At 37.6% G+C, this 21424-nt stretch overlaps 2 protein-coding genes across 4 annotated transcripts in view; one reads left to right on the top strand and one right to left on the bottom strand.

Moving 5' to 3' along the window:
* Window positions 1-1165: 1165 nt before the first annotated feature.
* On the bottom strand, window positions 1166-13760 carry SMNDC1 (survival motor neuron domain containing 1). 3 transcript variants are annotated; one of them, XM_020987999.2, is made up of 6 exons: window positions 13671-13760; window positions 11094-11213; window positions 6052-6194; window positions 5447-5608; window positions 3756-3909; window positions 1166-2442 (listed from the first exon to the last, which is right to left on the bottom strand). In XM_020987999.2, the coding sequence occupies exons 2-6, from the start codon at window positions 11211-11213 to the stop codon at window positions 2305-2307; spliced, it is 717 nt and encodes a 238-aa protein (XP_020843658.1). In that variant the 5' UTR covers window positions 13671-13760; the 3' UTR covers window positions 1166-2304. The 3 variants fall into 3 exon arrangements, with proteins under 3 accessions (XP_020843658.1, XP_020843659.1, XP_020843660.1); XM_020988000.2 differs by lacking the exon at window positions 13671-13760 and adding an exon at window positions 13156-13225; XM_020988001.2 differs by lacking the exon at window positions 13671-13760 and adding an exon at window positions 8051-8241 and having other exon boundaries at window positions 11094-11183.
* The window catches only part of LOC144456287 (uncharacterized), a 24126-nt gene continuing 15879 nt past the window's right edge, over window positions 13178-21424 (top strand). The window contains exon 1 of the mRNA XM_078151061.1: window positions 13178-13729. Within this exon, the coding sequence (XP_078007187.1) occupies window positions 13331-13729 (399 nt within the window). The 5' untranslated portion in view covers window positions 13178-13330. The remainder of the gene's footprint in view (window positions 13730-21424) is intronic.

Below are 21424 nucleotides of genomic sequence, written 5' to 3'. Positions count from 1 at the left end.
TTCTATTTCTATTTCCTCTCTGCCTTTTTCAGGTCTGGCTTTACAATGTAAGGATCCTGAGCTTTGCATAGTCCGGGGATACAGACAGATATACAATACCTACTACAAAATGATATTATTAGTTCAGTTCTAATAAAAAAATCATCTCTCAAATGCTAAAAAAAGTCAAGCCTGGTAATACAGATATTTAAGGGAACACTATTATGAGAACACGCCACAGAATCTCTCACAGTCACATACATGTGTATATAAAGGAAGGTGGAATGTTTGATCACATCTGCTTTTGAGAAAGATTTCATTGTTACTTCTTTAAATTTTTATCCTTCTTTAACCATGTATGTATATATTCATATAACCAAAACTTCTTCCATAAGGGGTACAGAGCAAGAAAGGAGGATCTAGAGTGTGATAGGAAGAATCCTGGGAAGGACCCAGGAGTCTTCAGAGGCTTCAAATGACATAATACCTCTACAGAAACACATGGTATAAACCATTTTCAAAGCAAACACACAAACATCATTCCACTCAGAAACCATTTTGATTAGGCAAAACTACACATTTCTCTTAAACCCTATGGCTTAAAAAAAGGATTTAGTCATAATCATACACAACATCCATAAGGCACACTCCCACCATTTACATGGTGAAAGAGAAAGATAAGAAGAAACAGTAGTTACTGCAGTTTTGTTTGGAATACAAAGGCTTTCTTGCTAATTCATCCCTTCTCTAACCAAGTTTGTGCCTTCTATGTTTAAGCTCTTTGGAATTTTCCATCTCAACTTTCTTTCTAGTTCATATGTCCTGCATGACTTGCCCATAGTGACATATTAACTCATTCAGGGGGGCAGTTGTCATCTGCTGATAGCAAAATGTTTATAAAACTGAAACATGCTTTTTGCCATTTTCCCCTCCTATTCTGCTGTCTCATGAATCCTCAACAAAAATTCATTAAATCACCTATGTCCTTTCCTCCCCCAAACCCCACTGTTTCTTTCTAAAAAATAGAATTTATAAGGAAGATTCCCATTTTTATTAAAAAACAACTACTGTCCTCATCAGGCATCAAAATCTCTCTTCTGTAGCTAAAATGTATTTGTCATATTCAGTCTTAATTACTAGAATGAGTCTGAGAGCCCATGACTTTTCTTCTTTTCTACATACATGCTAGAGATTTTAAAAACACTTTATTTAATAAAAGTTAAACATACAAAACTGAAATTAACACATTTGTCATAAAAATCACCATCTTCCATTAATAGGAAGTACCTTTTTCTATGCATGTCATTCTAAACTATCAGTTGCATATATTAGTTTGAACTGAATGCAACTCAGGTAATTGTGATGGTCACTTGCATCAATGAATGCTGACAACCTGATCTAGTTAACAAAAATTACAAACTCAGCTACATGAACATAATATACAAGGAAATTATGGTCAGATTAATGCACAAGAAATACAGTAGAATTTAATGGTGAAAACATTCAGAGTACTCTTGTTCATTAATTCAGCCTTAGTCTTTACAAAAATAATATCTACATTGTATACAGGGCTATACATTAGCTTTTTTTTTTCTCATATAAACATTACACATCCAAAGGTGGCACCACTACCAGAAGTGAAAGTCAACAGAGGAGAAAAGCAAACAGGTACAAAACTTATAAAAGGTAGCTGGTCTTCAACATGGTTTCTCACACAAAATAAAGTCTCAATGAAAAGTGTAAGAGGACTGAAGTCATTCCAAAAAAGGCTAGAGACTCAAGAAGTTATTGGAGGGAAAAACTTCACAACAAATTCTGCCACCCACAAATGGACCTGTATCTAAGCATAATCTGATGACAACAATTAGGGTATAAACTGAAATTAGAACAAGTTGGAAAGAACAAATTTGCTCGGCAGGATGGTGATTTACCATGAAGCTCCAAAGGCTGCTGGAACACGTGGCAAATTCAAAGCATCTGAAAGTTCCAAGTTATGACTTGGAAAGGGTACAACTCTTAGGTATGTGGCAAAGTCTAATATCTGGAAGGTAAACACTTCATCTAGGTGCTGAATTTAGGCAGCATCTGTCTACAAAAGTTGCATTACAGGATAAATTCTGGGGGAAATGGTAGTAATGAAGAAAGTCAACTGAAAAGCAGTTATCAAATGTAATTTCTTCAAGTCTCATTCTATTGTTTGAAGTCAGATAATGATGACAATGGTCTCTTCCTTACTATCTAACAAATAATTTACCTTTAGAAAAATATAAGGATAAAAACGTAAATGTAAAGCCCTGCAGAGATGAAATCCACCAGTTTCTCTGATTACTGAGGCATCAAATGCCTGACATTGTATTTAGAGGTATCTTGATACTGTGTCATGGGTTTATCAGCAATTCCACAAGTTCCTACTCCAACTTTGCCAGTTACGCTCTCAGGTGAGGCAAAAATGCTCCTTTTTACCTAAGAAAATAATAATAAAAAAAATTCCTGATTAGCCTTGGGGAAAATTTAATTCTTAAACTTAAAATACTATATACATTTAGGCTATAAAATATATTTTTTAAAAAAACCTTACCAATTATGAAAACCAAGCACTAATGTCAAAGCTAGGGAAAGAAAAATTTTCAGGCAGAAGACACAAAGAAGCAAATGTTAAACATGCCATAGGCATGGGGGAAATAATTCTTTCTTCAAAAAATATTAGCTAAGTCCTCATAAGTTGTTATTCAATTTTATTTTGGCAAATTCAAATCCTAAACTCGGTTAAAAAAGTCTTATTTTATACTAGCTAGAATCATGACTGTGAATTTAATGTTGACCAGCTATCTAAAGTTTAAATTCCGAGTTACTCTGCTCTTTGATAACTGCAAAATAAACTTCTCTAGAGGAAAAAAAAAAGCCCCTCTACCCACAGATGGTATATGAACTATGTAACAACTATGATATGCAGAAATACTTGACTTCCTATGTGTTCTCTTCCCAGTCAAAGGATTTTAAGTTAGAAGGGAGCTTAGTAATCCTTTAAGTCCAGTGTCCTCATTTTACACATGCTGCTGAGACTCAGCGGTAAAGCACATCAATACTATCATACAGCTAAAGCTAGAAGGAACCTCAGAGGCCATCAAGTCCAAATCCTCCATTTTACAGTTGAGGAAACTGAGGCCCAGGCAGGGTTAGTGATTTCCTGAGGTCACACATGTAATAAGCAGCAGAGGCAAGAATGAACTCAGATCTTCTGACTACCAATTCACAGGACAAACTGATTTATGTTCACATAGCTAGAATGTAAACCCAGATCTCTACTCCAAGTCTAATATACTACTGCCTTCTACTACACCATAGCTGTTTCTCCATTCAGTAAAGTATACTTTTGAGTATGAGTAAAAGATATAAAGTATTAGTGTGAAACTAAGTGAAGACATAATTATAACCTGGGAGAGACAATAGAGTCTTACAGCAGGTAAATCACTGTTGCTTAATCATATGTTGTATATAGTACAGCAAATCTCCCTTGTGCAAAATATATTTTTCAAGTTTCACATTTTAGAGAAGGAAAATGTCTTGGACTCATGTATAACACCCACAGAAAATTCAGTATTAACCCAAAGAGATTTTCAAGGGGGATTTATCCTTCAGTTACTAAAGTTAAATAAGAAAAAAAATTATTATTATTTATATTTCTTGCACAATCTTGTCTCATTTCCTACAAATATTCTTTTAAAAATAGCTGCTTCACCCCTGGAAAACAAAGCGCAATGAAAGGACCTACTAACCTGGCCTTTTTTGTTTTTAGAATAGGCTCTATTGTTGAACTGTTGCCATTTCACCTTCTGGTCCTCTCTTTCCTGTTCAAGTTCTTTTATTCTCTGAGCTTTTTTCAATGCTTTCTTCTTTTTATATTCTCGTTGCTGGGCAATCATTTCTTTTCTGTGTGAAAAGAAATAAGATAAATAAGATGCCAACTCTGAAGTCAGTGACTATGAAAAAAAAAGTCCACCTGTGTGTATAAGTAACAGCTATTAATTCACTAAAACCAATACCAATCAAAAGCAAGAATTTAAAACCTTTTCTTAGCTAAATGTGTCCATGGAAACCCTCCAGCACAAATATAATCTCAGTTACCTGATAATAACTGAGTCTAATTATAAACGTTTCACTTGATCATACAACTTTTGCTACTATGTATTTGAATAAAGTACTAGTTTTTTATTGGCAACCAAGACTTTTCCATTTTCCAAATAGAAGTAGTTTAGCAAGAAATGTTACCCTCATCACTGCAAAATATATGGAGGGCAAGAAAAAGCAAACAATAAAATTTCTCCATCTACATGACCAGATATTGTTATCACAAAGAAAAGCCAACCAATTTAAATCTGAATTTATAGATACGTCAGCAAGGTAACTATTATGTAGATTTCTTTTACTTTGAATAGGGTCAGAAATACAAAAGTTTCTTATAGTAATTGTTATTTAGACATTAGATTTTTCACTAATTAAAGAATGCAAGTCAGTAAAGAAATAAGGGAACAACTATAGCCTGAACTTCAGACTGAGAAGGGACAGAATAAGCACTGAAAACAGGAACATAGTTATGATCAAGCATGACTATTACAATGGTGAGATAAAATGATAAAATCAACTATACGGTAATAAAGGCTGTGATGCTTCACCAAGATTTACTTAAAATGGCTCCAAGACGGTATGATGCCCCAAATCTGCTGATGTACAAAACTTGTTCTCAGTTAAATTTGTAATGTTCATTCCCTAGTTCTGCTCTCTGCCTGGCCCCAGAGGAGGGGAAAAACTGGGACTAATGGGTAGAAGCTATATGGAAGAATTTGTTTTGATATGTGAAATAACTTCCTAACAATTAAAGCCAACCAAAGGAAATGGGATGGCTAGGAAAACCTCTTGGCACTAGAGGTCATCAAGCAAAATCTAGATTACCATCACTTGTCAAGGATTAAATTCAAACAGTAATTAAATGCCCAAATATGTCAGGCACTCAAAGTTGTTGTGGGAATTCATGCTTCAAGGAGAGGTTGAAATAGATGACTTATGAGAACATTCCTACTTGAGAAATTTTTAATTCTATGAAATCCAGCACTGGCACTGGTAAATCAGAATAAAAAGCTTTCATTTATAGTTAGGAATCAAAATGACAAAGTGACAAATCAAATTGTCACACTTTTTGTTGTTATAGTAAACTCTTATGACTTAAAATTTAAAACTTTGTAGAAACATGTTATGTAAATAATGTAAATATATCATTTAGGTAAAATTAACTCCAATTGATTTGAAAAGATTTTCTACCCAATTATCAGGCCAATGGTAAATGTGTTAACAGATACAATTTTTTTTTGCCTCAACCACAGGCAGTCTGACTGCAGATGGCATAAAAGAACTCAAATGGAGAAAATACAACCTAAGTTCATATGTCACAAATCATCATTTAGTCACTTACTTTGACATGGGCTTATTTCCACTGTCCTCCTTTGCCTTCCTTCCTTCTTCCACCGGCTTCAAATTGAGTAGAGGTGTGACTTCAGCATTACCATAACCAGCAAATGTGATGGCAGCGGTCCCATTTTCTTCATCTATCTCCTCAATCTCTGCTTCATAACACCTGTAAAGATATCATGGCTGTAAGCAGGTGAGTAAAGGTTTGGTACTCAACCTTATAAGATCTATACTGTAGTCTCTCAGCTATTATATAAGGAAGCTAAAATAAATCTTCCATAATCAACTGGTACATATAAACAGCACATACTTCAGAGTAGTCTGGGATGGTCTACTACTCCCCTCAATAACACTATACATTAAGTTTAAAACTACAATCTAGGGTAAAAGTCGCTTGGGCTATCTTATTAAACAGTCAAGTTAACATGAACCATCCCTCTCCTTATAAGAAAATATAAAGTTGAAAATGTTCACTTACTATTATCTACCAAGAATAAAATTAGCTAGAGAGAGTGATTCAAGTGGGGTAGCTCAAACTGAATGAAAATCTCTTACCATTGTATTGTAATAATTCATGTTACAGTTAGAGAAGTTTGTTTCTACACTTACTGTCCATCTTCACTCCAGACTGCCATACATTTGTCCCCTACTTTCCAGGAGTGAGTGGGCTGAGCAGAAGCAAAACTGTCTGAACTTGCAAGGGTTTCCGAAGGTTGGGTTGAAAGAAGATCTTTGGTTAGTTCTATAACTTCCTAAAGGGAAAAGCAAAAGTGATATAACACATCATTACTTTTTTGATTAGTACTATCAACAATTTTCAATCAGAAGAAACACAAGAGACATATCAAACTTTGAAAACCCCATTAACTACAAATATTAATGAAAACGGGCTATGCTTAAGCTTATACCTATGTAAAATAGCATATTTTATATAGCATATTAGAAGTGGCTATTTTCGTAGATCACTGTTTCCTAAGGAACAGAAATAGGGTCAAACCATTCAAAAGGGAAATGTAATTGGCATGTCTTTTAATGTGACTGTCCTATTTAAAAGAGGTTACAAGGTAATAGTACTGGCTGAATTGGAACTGGAGCTTGACATCCATCTCCCCCCCATCTCCCCTTCTGCAAAAAAAACAAAATGGCTAAAGAGCACTTGAAGCAGCCTTATTAATACCAAAAACATGCCAACACACGCTAAATTTTTTACCAGAATATCCATGAAGTTACATCAATAGCAAATAAAACCAGCAATCTCTCCTACTTGCCCAGGAAGGATAAGCAAATGACATTTTCCAAAACAACTTAAGGTATTTCAGTACCATAATAGCCATGCAATTTAGCATAGAACCATAAAAAGGTATTAGGTGGGGTTTAAAAGCAACCAGGTAATAGATGAGCAAACATTCGTTAATAGTTGCTCTGCTACTTCAGGCTGACACTTGATTAGATATTAGTATTAAAAAACTTCCAGCATATTAAAAAAATACTGTGGACAGATGCATTTTTATAACTATCTGTTAGATTTCCCAGATGAACAAAACTACTCTGCATCAACTTACCTAATTTTTAGTTTTCAAAACACTGCTTAACTAACTATAAAGCATCAGAACACAAATAGTTCTAGCAAGTGTGCACATTAACAATCTGTTCCAATGCCATGTATAAATACTGTTTTAAATGTTATCTTGAGGGGTGAGAAATAAGGAAAGTCACATCAGTACTGAGGTTCTTCTGGCTCCTACTAGTTGATTATGGTAGTTTTTACCGAATGGCCAAAAAGCCTAAATATTACTTTGTATCTCAAGTTTCCAAATCTTCCTGGCTTTTCCTGACAGACTCATATTTGAGTCTACACAAAAGTAACATCAAACCCTTGGAGAAAGGTAAAAATCTTGAGCATAAAACAAAGAATCAGATGCCTTCACTAAAAGAAAAACAAAAGCTAAAAGTCCAGTGTAGTTATACTAATGAAATTCTCTCTGTTGCCAAGCAGCTATGCAAATAGCTTTTAATAATAATATAGCTTTCTGTGGATATAGCAAAGTTTACAAATTTGTTATGTACCTGATTTAGTGAATCAGTTATTTATATAATTTAATTAAGTGAACTAGCATATTCTTCAAAGCCAGCCACTTAAGTACTAGGAATAGAACCCAGGAAACCTATTTGTATTGCCTTTTTAATTCCCTAATCAATTAACTATACTATTTTCTGGCTCTTTTGGGTTGTCTCAGAGCAAAAAAAAATAAATTCTCAATCTAAATGCCCCACATTTATAAAGTATATGTATAGTGACCTCATCTTAGAATAATAATCTTTTGGTTATTTTGTGATAAAGATAGATATATTCAATAAAGAGAGGCTCTGAAAAGCTGTAACTGTTAAGAGAAATCAAAATTCACCGAGCACAGCTCTGAAATGATAAAAATTCTACATGAAGATTGTTTCCCCCCAAAAAAAGGTTTACCTAGTGCCTTTTTAAGTTTGCCAATATTTGAATCCTTACTTCACACACGCTTCTAAATGTTTTCCCCAATTGTGCATGTGGACCAAGGTATTAGAAATAAAGTATTTTACATATGAGGGAGTTCTTGAAGGTACATACCATTAATTAACTTTTCCTCCCCCAAGTCTGAGTTCTGAAACTGCTCCTTCATTGACAGATGGGCAGCAGTTACAGTAATCGGCAATTCCAGGAAGCATCAGGAGTTGTGATATACATATCAGCAGGTCAAAGGGGGTGCACCCAAGCACTGTGCTTACTGAAGGAAGGCGTTTCGGGGATGCAGAGAGCCACTGTAATATATGAGACAGGTGACTTGACCCCTGCCTCCTTTAGAACCAGTTTATTTAGCAAAACAGCTTAATATATAGACTATTTCTGTGAATATCCATAGACTTACTGGGCAGCAAACCTAGAAGTTTCTATACCCACTTTATTTGAAGGGAAAAGAGAATGCAAAGTATGACTTACAAAAGATTAATCTGCTGTCTGCTGAGTAATTTTGCTGGCCATAAAAGACAGCACTTAAAGGACAAATAGAGAAAATTCAATGGCAAGAAGAAAGCCAAGACATTAAAAGAAATGTAGAAAAAGGCATCTCATGTGACAAAGCGTCAAATGGATGGATGGCAGAAAATTAAAAACCAGGTTGAGTTCAGTAAAAGAAAAAAAAAGCGGAAGCTGTGAAATGGCTTGAATACATAAATGCGAAAAATGAGAAGGCCAAAAACTCAAAGAAGAAGAACTCAATTTAAACAGATTTCTTTAGACCAACTGTTAAGGGCATAATGAAATACTAAAGGCTGCAATATAAACTCTCATTGTGTAGTTTCAAAGAGAAGAACAAATCCATATATTTCTCAGAACCTTTCGTCTTAAAAGATAAAATTCATCTTTGAACAATTGTTTTGTTTATAATGGGCCTGTATTTTGCAGTAATGTGACATTTTTTACATGTTACAAAGCTGGGGGCAAAAAAAGAAAACACCATACTGCTCTAATTTTTAGGAGAATAGAATTTATAATAACATGGCTGTAGGAGGACCTAGAACTTGGGTCTCTTATATGAGTATTTTAAATTAATGGTAGTAGTGTTCATTTTACAATAAAAAGATTACAAGGCTGGGTTGCTGGGTATCTAAAATTAGTACAAATGACACTGGCATAAGGCAGTTTTGCCTTGGATTCTGTTAAAGAGCATTTTTCATGGCAGTACAGGAAGGATCTCATTAAAAAGAAGGTTCTTGCCTATAACACTATCCCACAGGATGAACTTCTAAGGATAGCATTATACCAAAGCCAACCTTGCAACATTTCATCTTCTTCAAAGTTTCTAACAGGGATCTTTTAAAATGTTTATTCATTATTCAATGGTAGGCACTAACTTTAGGCATACTGATTTTAATGCCATACCTATTAATTTCCTTATTTTCAAAAATAAATAAGGAACGTTCTGACAAAATGACATATTGGGGAGGCAGGAGAAACTATGAATTACTGATAATATTTTAACTAAATAGACTTCACAAGATAAACACTTGGTTAGTCAGTATACCAGTTTCATCTTTAATAATGATACATGCCTATATGTTATATGGGGCATCACAGATATAGATAGATATGAAAATGCAGGGGAGGTAGAAAAAGGATTTGCTTATATAGCTTCTCCAGTCTCTGCACTTTCCCTCTTCCAAAAAATGTGCAAATCTGACTTTTAAATAAATTAGGTCAAATTACTTAAACTTTTTCTGTAAAGGCATAGTACTTTTAACTTTAAAAGTTCATTTACATATGTCTATATTTAGAATTTACTGTAAGGAAACATAGCATCTTGGACAAATTCTTTAAGAACTCACACTATGGAACATGTTTAGAACAACAAGTTTAATTTTTATATCCATGTTGAGAATAATACCAGGAATAGTCTGTAGGATTTTATATGAATTGGTTTTGTTAGAGAGCTGAAGCTGATAGTGAGTGATAGCTAGAAGCATACGGACAACTGTTTAAAGCTCTGTGTGTGATTCAGGGAGGAAGTAACTTCAGTCTAAATATATTTGTAAAGTTCAGCCCTTCTTAAACTGTGGGTCATGACCCCATACTGGGTACAGAAGCACTGAAGGGGTTGTGAATAGAAAAAATTTAAACCCTACTCTAAACAAACCATAAAACTCAAAGATGACAGTCACTTGAAATGTGAAAACTCGTTCTTTTAAATAAGCTTACCCTTTAAAATGAATGCCAAAATTTCATAACTGCAATTCAAATTACAAGTACACATCTAAGCAGTAAACTATCTTCTTAGCATTCTTAAAATGCAATTTATAAAAAAAGCTATGGGTAATAACTTGATAGGCTAACTAAAGATTAGAGATTTACAAAAAACTATCTAAACTATAATTTGAAATACATCATGATTTGTTATTATTCAAAAAATTTAGACTGCTAACAACACAGCATTTTGTAATTTGTAATCTGTATATGGCAAATGTGTATATTGTAAACTCTAACCTTTAAGTTCAAAAGTGTAACATTTGCTGTTCAGAAAAAAACCCTGAAAAGATACATTGCTACTTTCAATGAAGTAACAAAAAAGGAAGAAGCTTTGAGGGGAAAAAATACTATTCCATAGGGCTTAAAACTAAAATTTACCCTAAATTAATTTTTTCCCTTCATCCATTAAAAAAATTTCTAGTTTTAAATTTCCAACATGCGACTAGTTCAGTCTTTGTGACAATCCCTTTGAACTTCATTCCTAGGTGTATACTGATTAACTCAATATTAATTTATTTCCTAAAGAACAAACCCAAATATCACCATTTTTTAAAATGTGCACCTTTCTCAAGAGTTCTTAGAATTTTGCAAACCCACAATTTTTCTGTCAGATCTTATGATTCCTTTTTAAAAAATAACTACTATGAATGAAACCATTTAAAAACTTTGTAAGAGTTCCTCATTTTGACTTTATGCAATTCCATCAAACTGTACAGCAACCTTAACTATGCAAACATTCTTCAAGAACCAGCTGTTTTGTGTTGGTATTTTCTGATGTGTCTATGCCTCCAGTAAAAAGTATAACTATGTAGAAATTAGAATTAGGAGTACAGTTTTTCAAGCAATATTTTCTGGTGTCCACCATACTCACCTGCAAATCTTTTTTCAATTTTAGCAAGTCTTCATTTTCTCCATTCCCAGATAATGCTGCCTCAACTTGCTGAAGCTGAGCCTTGTAGCTAGCCAGCTGCTTTGCTAGATCTTCAGACATCTTCAAGAAAGGGGGAAAAAAATATTAAAATGGAAGTACTGAACCAAGAATACAAAAAAAGTCACAATCAGCTTTAAAAAATGATTTCCTCCAAGTTTCCCAGTGCCTCAAAATAATTACTATCAATCCCTTATTCTTAATTTCTTAATATACTTGAGATTATCCCCACCTTTATTTTTTAAGGAAAGGGAAACCAAAAACTGGGAAAAGATCAGAAGATAGGCAACTTGCTTCTAGTACTGCCAATTTATCACTACAAAACACTGGGCAAATACAAAGTCCTCTGAGTCTCAGTTTCCTCATCTGTAAAAATAAGATCAGACTCAATCTCTATGTTCTCTTTCAAATCTGAGGGACTATGGTTTGCATTAAGGCTTTACCTAACACCTCTACTCCAAAGCAGACATCATTCACCTACAACACGTACCCAGCTTTTGATCATATCACTCCCCTGCTGAAAAAATATCTAGAAGGCCTCTAGGATACAATACAAACTCCCATCACCTAGCTCTAAACTACTTTTTTAGTCTTATTTTATATTGCTCCCTGTTACACAAACTGGTCTACTAGTTGTTCCCTGATCCTGGAAGGCAGACATTAATCTCTCACTGTATTGCATTCATATAGGCCTTTCCTCATACCCAGAATGTGTTACCCCCCTTATTTCTACAAGTTAGAATCCTCACATTTCAAGGTTTTAGCAAATGTACTATTTACTCTATAAAGTATTATGTGATGATACTCCCCCAAACCAGAAGTGTTCTCTCCCCGCACAAATTGTAATAGCTTACATTTATACTATGCTCTATGTACATTTTATGTAAGTATATATATGTCTATGTGTGTCCCCCCCCAAATTGTAATAGCTTACATTTATGCTATGCTCTATGTATATTTTATGTGAGTGTATATATGTCTATGTGTGTGTATATTTGCATATAACAGTCCTGTGAATTAAGAGATACTTAACCTCATTTTAAAGATGGGAAAATTGAGGCTCAGAGAGGTAAAATGACTTGTGCTCATAGTCATGTGGCACATGTTGGGGCAAGATTTGAAGAAAAATCTTTTCTGACAACAGGTAAAGCATGAAAGCACCTTGTCTGAATTTCTCCTTTGCCCCATTATAGTCTGACATATGTTAAGCTTAGCTGTGTAGGTAGATATTGTTTCTGTGTTTGTATCACTACAATCTAGCACAACACCTCAAACAGTAAATTTCTAATAAAAGTTCAAATTGCCTTATATCCCTGATCTTACATCAAAAATTAGGTACACAAAGCAGCATGAAAATGAAAATATTCAAAGGCATCTGGGGCTTAAAACCAAAAAAATCTAACAAACATTTATTTATATTTGCCTAATAGCAGATCTTTGGGAATTTGGAATGAATGCTGGCTCCCCTATGCTCACACTTCTCAAAATCCTTCAAGACTAGATTCAAAATGCCATCTCTTCTATAAGCCTTTCCTGATCTCATTCCCTCCCAAAAGAGGATGAGACCTCTATGTCCCCATAGGCCGGGCTTCAATCTGTATTTATCATTTCTTTCTTTGTTCTACCGTAATCTATGCATAAAAGTCTTTCCCAAGGAGGAAAAAACAAACAAACGGGGTAAACTGACAGCTGGAGCAAAGTATTTCTATCTCCTCCAGCAGCCAAACCTGAGCTTTACAAGTAGAAAAGTGTGGTGCTTGAAAAGTATCTTTTGGCTTGTGTTAGGCTCACGCTACGTGCAAAACAAAAGCCCAAAGGCTGGTAAAAGACAGTAAGAAATAACAAATGGTCCATACAGCCTAATGAAGCGTACGTTTAAGTGGCGGTACACATAAATAACTTAAATACAAAATGGGACGAATTAATTGCAACAGACACAGATTCAGAGGCGGGGCCTCCTCCCAATACTAAGTTCTCAGACGTCAGGCACACCTAGTTCACTTACAATCACAGGGCACCTATGGAGGATAGGGACGGGAAGTCTTGAGTACTTTTTGGAGAGGATCCACAGGACACCAGACTACAGGCCCCGCGAATCGGCGGTGGCTCCTCCTGCCCCAGGGCGTCGGGGACTCGGGACGCTTCCCCCACCTCCCTCTAGGTCTGCCCTTCCCCTTCCCATGTTCTCCCCTCCGTTGGGAGTCCCATCGCCCTCCTTCCCCCCCTCCCGCCTCCGCCTCGGGTCCCCGGCTTCCTCAGCCCCCCAACTCCGGCCCCACGGACCCTGGTTTCCCGGACAACCAGCAGCACCATCACAAGGCCGGGCCTCCCCGAGCCCCGGGAAAGAGCCACGTTTCCCCGCCTCGGAAAACAAGAAGCGGCCGGCTTTGGTGCTGCGCTCGCCCCGCCTCAGGCCAGGCCTCCAAGACCTCTTGCTCAGGCCTCAGTTTCCGCCCGACCCACAGTTAGCCCGACTAGGCCTCTTCCCGCCCGCCCGCCGCCGCCTACCCAGAGGTTTACCTTTTATAGGGCCGAGGCCGGAGCCGGGGCCGGAGCCGAGGCGGCTGCGGCAGCAAAAGGTGGGGCACCGAGGCCAGACAACGACGGCGGCGGTAGCACCGGCTCCCTTCCTCAGCGACGGCAACGGCGACAACTTGACCCGGGGGCTGAGAGGAGGAGGGTGTCGGTCGGTGGGGAGGGGGAGGGGAAGAGCAGAGCGGGCTAGGGAAAGAGAGGAAGAAGGGGACGGAGACGCGAAAGAAATCTCGCGATATTCCTAACGCCTCGCGAGGCGACAGACTATTCGCGTGATTTCCCGGAGTGGATGCGGCCTCTATCTTAGGCCTTGGAGACGCAAGAAGAGGAAGTGTCGTAAGAGGAAAGTTACGGTTGGGCGGGGAGTAGGATGCGTCTGCGTCACGTCAGGCATTGAGTTGGCAGCGGTTGGAGGGTTGGGTGGTCTGTAGTTCGGTGGTGGGTAGCGTTAGGGTCATTGCTGCCTCGCTGTGTTCTCGGTTTCCTTGATTCCTTTTGTCTTCTAGGGCTCTCCTGTGATGTAGGGTGGGGAGTGCCTTCATTGTATGGATTCCCATGTGTAGGAGTTGAGTCCCAGAGGGAGCGGAAGTAGCTTAAACCCGTACGAAAGCGAAATCCTGTAATCCCCGGGCCCAGGAGTAACCTGAGAGGTCTTCTATCCAGGGGAGCAGACTTGGAGAGAAAGGGTTGGGGTCTAAAGACCAAAAAGTGAGGCTGGTGGGGAGGGGGGGTGACGTGAGTCGAGGAGGCCAAGAGTATGGGGCTGAGAAGCTTCTGTGGTGGGGAGAAAAACCTCTGGCTTGGGAATCAAGAGCCCTGGGTTCTCGTCCCTTTTCTGTCATTTACCAGTTTGCGGGTCAAAACGAGCTGGGATTGTGATCCTTCCTGGTCGGGCATTGTTATTCTGAATTTAGATGGCTCTGCCCGATGTACAGGTTAAGTACTTAGTTATGATTAGAAACTGTTGGGGGCTTTGGAGAAACCTTTATAGCCAAGAGCCTCACCTGGCGGTCATGGTCGGCTGGAAGCTTGGGAATATTTTGCTGACCTTTCCTTGTGGTTTGGGGAAATGAGTAGTGTCCCATTGGTTCCCTCACTGTCCTTCCCGTTGTCTTCCCTGCCTGAATTACATACCTTCTGTTATGCGGGGTTTGGGAAATTATTATTTCCAGAGTCTGCTCTACTTAGTATGATCCTAGCGTTTGTTGAATGAGAGAGTGCCAATGGGTTAAGTTTAGTCTCTTTTGAGGATGATAGGAGGGGGCGGAGAATTCGAGTCCAGGGACTGTGTTTGTTAACTTCTTTGGCCCCAAGAACAAGGCTTCTCTAAATGTAGTAGATTGATGGCTGACGGTAGTGAAGGTAATTATTTCAGTCACCCAACAGCAGGGGGCAGCAATTTGTAAATATTAAATAATTGGCTGGCATGTAGAAGCTGAAAAGATAGATGAAATGTTTTTGAGAGCTATTTTTATTTTAGCTAGCAAAAAAAAATCGAAGTTGAGGAATCCCCTGAGTGCATAGTTGGTGACATGAGAAGCCTGCCTAAGTTTACGGCATAAAAACTTTGTCTTCTTGTTACAAGAATTTCAAATTGGGGATGGGGCTGTATTCAGTAGTTCTGCCTGATCCTTAGTGGCAGAGCAATCATTATGTAGGTCTTATCTGGACTCCAGAACAATTCAGATTTTATTAGGATGACCTGCTAACCTTTCTATCACTACACCATAAATTGCACCATTTAAAAGGCTGCACTGTATAGTGCAATGTGCCTTAATTTAGGCACCACGGACAAGTTAGCTGTAGACAAAACTGAAGCAATTTTCAGCGTTTTTAATCATGCCTCAAATATGTTCACTGATTCAGACTTCTTTGAAGTGGCAAAAGCCTTTAGTATCTGATGTCAGTATTAAGTTTCTACATTGACATTTATATTCTAACTTGTTCAGCTATTATTTCTAAAAAGAGGATCAAAACCATCAGGGTTTCTTTAAAGTCTATTTGCTGTATTAAAACATGTAAAGTGAAGAAAATGAAAGAATCCTGATTTTGTGTTAGTGTTTTCTTCTAAAAGTAGAGAAATAGTGTGGTGTAGTTGAAAAAGAGCTAGGCTTGGACAGGCCAGAGACCCGACTTCAATCCCAAATCTGACAATTGCATTGTATGATATATAACTTTGGAAAAGCCATTTAACCTCTCAGTGCCTCAGTTTCTGTATCTGTTAAAAAAAGAGTATCTAGAGTATTGGCCTCACAGCTTACAAAGGGAATTGTAAGATATATAAAGTACTTTTAAAATCTTGAAGTGCTACATATAGGATAGTTATTATACATGTACATTAGGACTGTTATTTTCATTTGCACAGCTAGAGCCCATTATAGAGTTGGATACTCACTAGACACTCAAATGCTTTTGGCTGATTGAGTGATTTAAAGCTGCTTGCCTCATTTTCGTGCTGCCCCTGGCTTAAGGACAATGATGAGTTCGGCCTAGAGTTGACCAACATTTTTCCTGACCCACATGTTATATTGTATACATCAGAACCTTTTAAGCCTTTTTAATGTGATTTTTTTTTGGCGAGATGAGAGCTAATAATAGCATTTATATAGCACTCTAAGGTTTGCAAAGCACTTTATATATTAGTTCATTTGATCCAACTGTATGAGGTTAGTGCTATTATTATCTCCATTTTACAAATGAGGAAACTGAGCCCTAGGTTTATTTATTTGCCCAGGGTCGTATAACTACATACACATATGTATGTCTATGTATGTATATGAGACAGGATTTAAACTCTGGTCTTAATGACTCCAAGACAAACACTCTAGCGACTATGACACCTAGCTGCCCCTAAAGTTAGTGTTTGAAATGGAAATCAGCAGCAGTACAAACTACTTTCATAATAGTAGCTAGCATTTGTATAGTACTTCTAAGTTTTGCAAAATATTATCTCCTTTATCCTTAACAACTCTGGAAGGTAGGTGCTATCTCTATTTTACAGGTGAGGAAACGGGTAGACAAGCAGTTAAGTGATTTGCGCAAGGTCACAGCTCATAATATTTGAGGCCAATTTAAACTCAGATCTTACTAATTCCAATTCTAGAACTCTTATGTGCAAAGAACTGTGGCCAATCAGAAACAACCTCATGTAGAAGTAGCAAATTGGAAAAGTATGTGGATGAAGAAAGGTCAGAATTTTTTCATACAGAAGGCTAATCTACTCGTAGAAGGCTAGCTGTCCCCTTATGTTTAAGTTGTATGTAATGAACTATATATTTTTTAAAAGTCAGGTAGGTAGGTGCTGTTGGTTTACATCTCTCTGTGCAATAAAGAATAACAAAAAAAAGAACTGAGGTTTGAGATTGTAACGTAAACCCTTAGTGTAGTCAGCTGCAACAGAAAAGTTCACACACAATGCTTCAGATTAATTCAAGTATCTCATAGACATAATGGCCAGAATATGCAATATAGTAGATTGAGTCCAGGAATTATGCAAAACACTGAGGATACAAAGAATGGTAAAAAGTAGTTCCTCAAGGAGACAACCTGCAAACAACTATGTAAAAACAAGAAATATAAAGGGCAAATTGGAGGTAGTCCCAGAGGGAAGCCACTAATATCAAGAGGAAAGCAATGAAAGCAGAAAAAGCTGCTTTCAAAAGGTGGGATCATAGCTGAGACTTGAAGGAAGCCGGGAGGCAGGAGAGCATTCAACATGTGGGACTAGGGGAGAGTTGGAGTGTCTTGTGAGAAGAACAACAAAGAAGCCAGTGTGACTGGATTATAAAGTACATGGAGGCAGGTAAACTGATAAGAAGACTGGAAAGGTAGGAAGGGGCAGGTTTTGAAGGGCTTTAGGATTTTATTTTTTATCTTAGAGGCACTAAGAAGCCACTGGTGTTTATTGAATAAAGAGGATAACATTATGAGACCTGTGCTTTTAAGAAAATCACTTTATCTTAGAGGCACTAAGAAGCCACTGGTGTTTATTGAATAAAGAGGATAACATTATGAGACCTGTGCTTTTAAGAAAATCACTTTGGCAGCTAGGTAGAAGATGGACTGGAGTGAAGAGACCTCAGGCTATTCACAGTGCTTCTTAAACTATGGGTCACGATCCTATATGAAAAATTTGGCAACAGTAAAAGGTTTCTGAGTGGGCAATGACCAAAAATTCAAAATCAAATAGATAATGAAACCCACTGCACTGCAGCCTTGGTTCTGAACGCAAAGCATGGGCACTTTGTACTGTGCATGCTCTCAGGCCACACAGCAGCCAACCCAAAGGGGTCAGGCATGGAAGAAGTTTAAGAAGCCGTGGGCTGTTGCACTAAATGAGGTGTAAGGTGATGAGGATCTGCACAAAAGTGGTGGCTGTGTCAGAAGAGAGAAGTTTGTGGAGGAGAAATGTCAGTAAACATTAAGTACCTACAATGTGTCAGGCACTATGCTAAGCTCTGAGGATCCAAAAAGAGGCAAAAGACTACCTGCCCTCAAGGTAGAAGGTAAAGTTAAAAGGATGGATGTTGCAACAGGTTGGATATGTGGGAGTTGAGAAAAGAGTGAAAAGTCAAGGTTAATATCTAGGTTGGAACCTGGGTGACTGGTAGGATGATGATGTCCTCAGTAGTAATAAGGATATTTGAAGAAGAGTTTGGGAAGAAAGATATGTAGAGTTGAAGATGTTTATAGGACATCCATTTCAAGGTATTCAGTAGGCTAGTTGGAGAAGCAAGCCTGAAAATCAGGAGAGTTTAGGGCTAGACAAATTGATCTGAGAATCACCTGCATTGAGATGATAATGGAAATGCTTAGGAATTAATTGAGATCACCAAGTGAAATATCCTAGAGGAAGAAGATAAGAGGGACCAGGACAACACCCTATGAGACAACCATTGTTAGTGAGAGTGACTTGGATGGATCAAGATTCAGCAAAGGACTGAGAAAAAAGACAGGTAGAAGGCAAACCAAGAGAGAGAGCTGTGTCATAAAAACCTAGACAGAAAAGAGGGTGATTTTAACAGTGTCAGAAGCTGCAGAAAGGTGAAGAAAGATGAGGGTCAAAAAGATTAGATCTGGAAAATAAGACCATTGGTAACTTTGGAGAAAATAGTTTCAGCTGAATGATGAGGTCTGAAGCCAGATTGTAGAAAATTTAGAAGAGAGTGAGAGGAAAGGAAGTAGACAACCAACTGTAAATGGGTGTCTGAAGGAGTATAGTTAACAAAAAGGAGAAGTAAAGTTGAAAGCTAGTTGAAAGGATGAATCAAGTGAGGCTTTTTAAAGGAGTGGGGAGACATGGGCATGTTTGTAAGTAGCAGAGAAACAGCCAAAAGATGGAGAGATTGAAGATTAGTGAGAGAGTGAGGATAACAGGCAGTCTGCTGGAGAAGGTGGAATGGGATCAAGTGTATATGTAGAGGGGTTTGCCTTTGTTTGAGAAAGATGAAAGAGTAGCTAGCTAATGGGGACCTTGTCTGAGTGGTGTGAGATTAAGGAGGTCTCTTGCTGACTGGCAGTTTCAGCTTTTTTCAATTTTTTCAAAATTTTCAATTTGAAGTTTGAGACAAAAGTCCTCAGATGAGAGGCAGGGGTTTGAAGAGAGACAAAAAGATAGTAAATCAATTATGGAGGTATAAAAGAATTGCCCTGCTGCAGTGAAGGCCTAGCTGAGATTACGTACACAAATTTGTAGTAGATCCAGTCAGTGTGATTTCATGATTTTCTCCATCTCCCTTCAGTTGTATATGGACAAGAGCAAAGGCAGACAGATGTAATATAAGGCTGGAGCTTTGCAAGGCACATTCTGTGATATGATGGTTCAAGTGTGGAGGGTAGTGTAGAGTTAAACTGTTTTACTAAGGGGTTCATTTAGGGAAGGGAGAAAAGTGTATATACTGCAGGAATGATGGCTTGGGAAAGAACTGATGGAATGTCAGTCTGTAAGGGGTATTATTGTTACAGAGATGGCTTGACAAGTTTAGGAAATGATGTGGGAGAGTATAAAATCTCAAGTCTAAAAAGAAAACAAAGCACCCTGGAAAAATGCTGGGACAAACCAAGGGTGTAGGCAGAGCTGGAGGCTGAGGCAGTGGCATTCAGCTCTTTGAAGATGAGGAAGGATAGCTTGGAGTATGTGCAGAAAAATGAATGGCTTTGCCACATGCATGAGAGAATGGTCAGATTGAGTCTACTGTGCCTTTTCCTGTGCTGTGGGAGTAAGTTCTTTGCCATTTTTTTCATGTAACCATTTGTCATGCATATTCAGTATAGTTACCGGGTTGGGGATGGAGTATAGCGGGGGAATGGAAGGGGAAATGAGAATTTATATAGTGTCTAGTTTGTGTGAGTGTTTAGCTTTACAAATATCTCATTTGATGCTGAGATAAATTTGATCTTTGAGATAAATGAGTATAGCTACCATACTCTACTTTAGAAAGATGGCCTCCTAAATAGAATTGATTACACACAGGTCACATGAATTCAGGAAACTCCATATTCTTTGAAAGTAGTTTTCCTGTCCCCTTTCTCAAAGCTTGTCTTAGCACTTACTGAAAGCATAGAGTGTGAAAGGGTGCACACAATACTTCACATACAATGTGTACATAGCAATCTAACTTTCCAAGACTGTAACAGAAAAACAACCATAGCCTATTTGACTTGCCTACATGTGGAAAGGAGAAAATGTTTGCATGTCTTTTTCAGAAGGTAAAATCCTCAGGGATTTCTTGGAGTCGCATTTAGCCTTTTATCAACCTGTTCTACAGAACTGAATATGTAAAAAAAAAAAAAGCAAGAGGAAATTTTACCTTTTGCACATATGGAATCTCAATGCTCCAAGTTTCCATTAGATGGCAGTGAAAATGCATAAAACTTTCTTGGTGTCACGTGATACTACAGAAAAGGATCCTGGTAAGATTTCTGTATTACAGATCTTCCCTTAATGACATCAACAAATGACTTGGTTTTAAATCACATTGTTTAGAAATGAAAACTTTAAATGCATTGTACACAACTTCTTCTGCACTTATCAAAGGTCCCGTTTGTGTGGTTTTTTGAATATAATCACCTAGTCTTTGTTGTATACTTTGTATTTGATGTTTCTCAAAAGTCTGTGTTATTCCTTCTAAATTCTAAGTTGCCGGAAGGCTGGGACTATGTGACTGAACCTTACACAGGACTCAACACAAGACTGTGTGGAAGATGTTTTTATTTCATCGCCTTGTCCATGCAGCTATTAGGGTTAAACAAGCGACCTTTTGTGATTTGTAGGAGGATGCTTTTTACCTGTTGACACACCCATTACTGGTATGTCATCTGCCTGCCTCTCCTTCAGTATTAAACAAAGCAGTCACTGTGCTGTCCCAATCCGATGTATGGAGTTGTGCCTCCTTTACTGTTTTTCTTAGATCAAAAGCTAATGGGGGAAAAATCTCTGCATTTAGAGAAAAACATCTCTAACTCTGAGATTAATATCGTTTTCTTTCCAGATTAACATTTGATGCATGTTTAATAGTTACAAGAGAACTTACTTATGCCCAACAATCTCAATTACAGTTAAACAGTCTCAAAGTATATGCCCAACGTTGTAGAATTTTCCAAACTCTTGCTGGCACTACTAGAAAATGTGTACACACATAAAAAACATAAGGCATTGGGATGAATTGTAAAAAGAATGATCAGCAATAGAAAGTGGTTTTATGAAAACAGGCTTCTTGTGAATTGTAAGTGGCATCCTA

Source organism: Phascolarctos cinereus, unplaced genomic scaffold (assembly GCF_003287225.1).
Source record: "Phascolarctos cinereus isolate Bilbo 61053 unplaced genomic scaffold, phaCin_HiC Scaffold_3;HRSCAF=262, whole genome shotgun sequence".
Taxonomy (NCBI): domain Eukaryota; kingdom Metazoa; phylum Chordata; class Mammalia; order Diprotodontia; family Phascolarctidae; genus Phascolarctos; species Phascolarctos cinereus.
Note: the sequence above shows the minus strand (reverse complement) of the source record. Positions and strands in the feature narration are given on the sequence as shown.

Excerpts from the sequence above, each read along its gene's own strand:
- SMNDC1 (XM_020987999.2), bottom strand. The coding sequence starts at position 11,213 with ATGTCTGAAGATCTAGCAAAGCAGCTGGCTAGCTACAAGGCTCAGCTT. Across the intron at positions 5,609-6,051 it reads GTCTGGAGTGAAGATGGACA|GTGTTATGAAGCAGAGATTG; the intron begins GTAAGTGTAGAA and ends ATATCTTTACAG. Across the intron at positions 3,910-5,446 it reads GGAAATAAGCCCATGTCAAA|AAAAGAAATGATTGCCCAGC; the intron begins GTAAGTGACTAA and ends CTTTTCACACAG.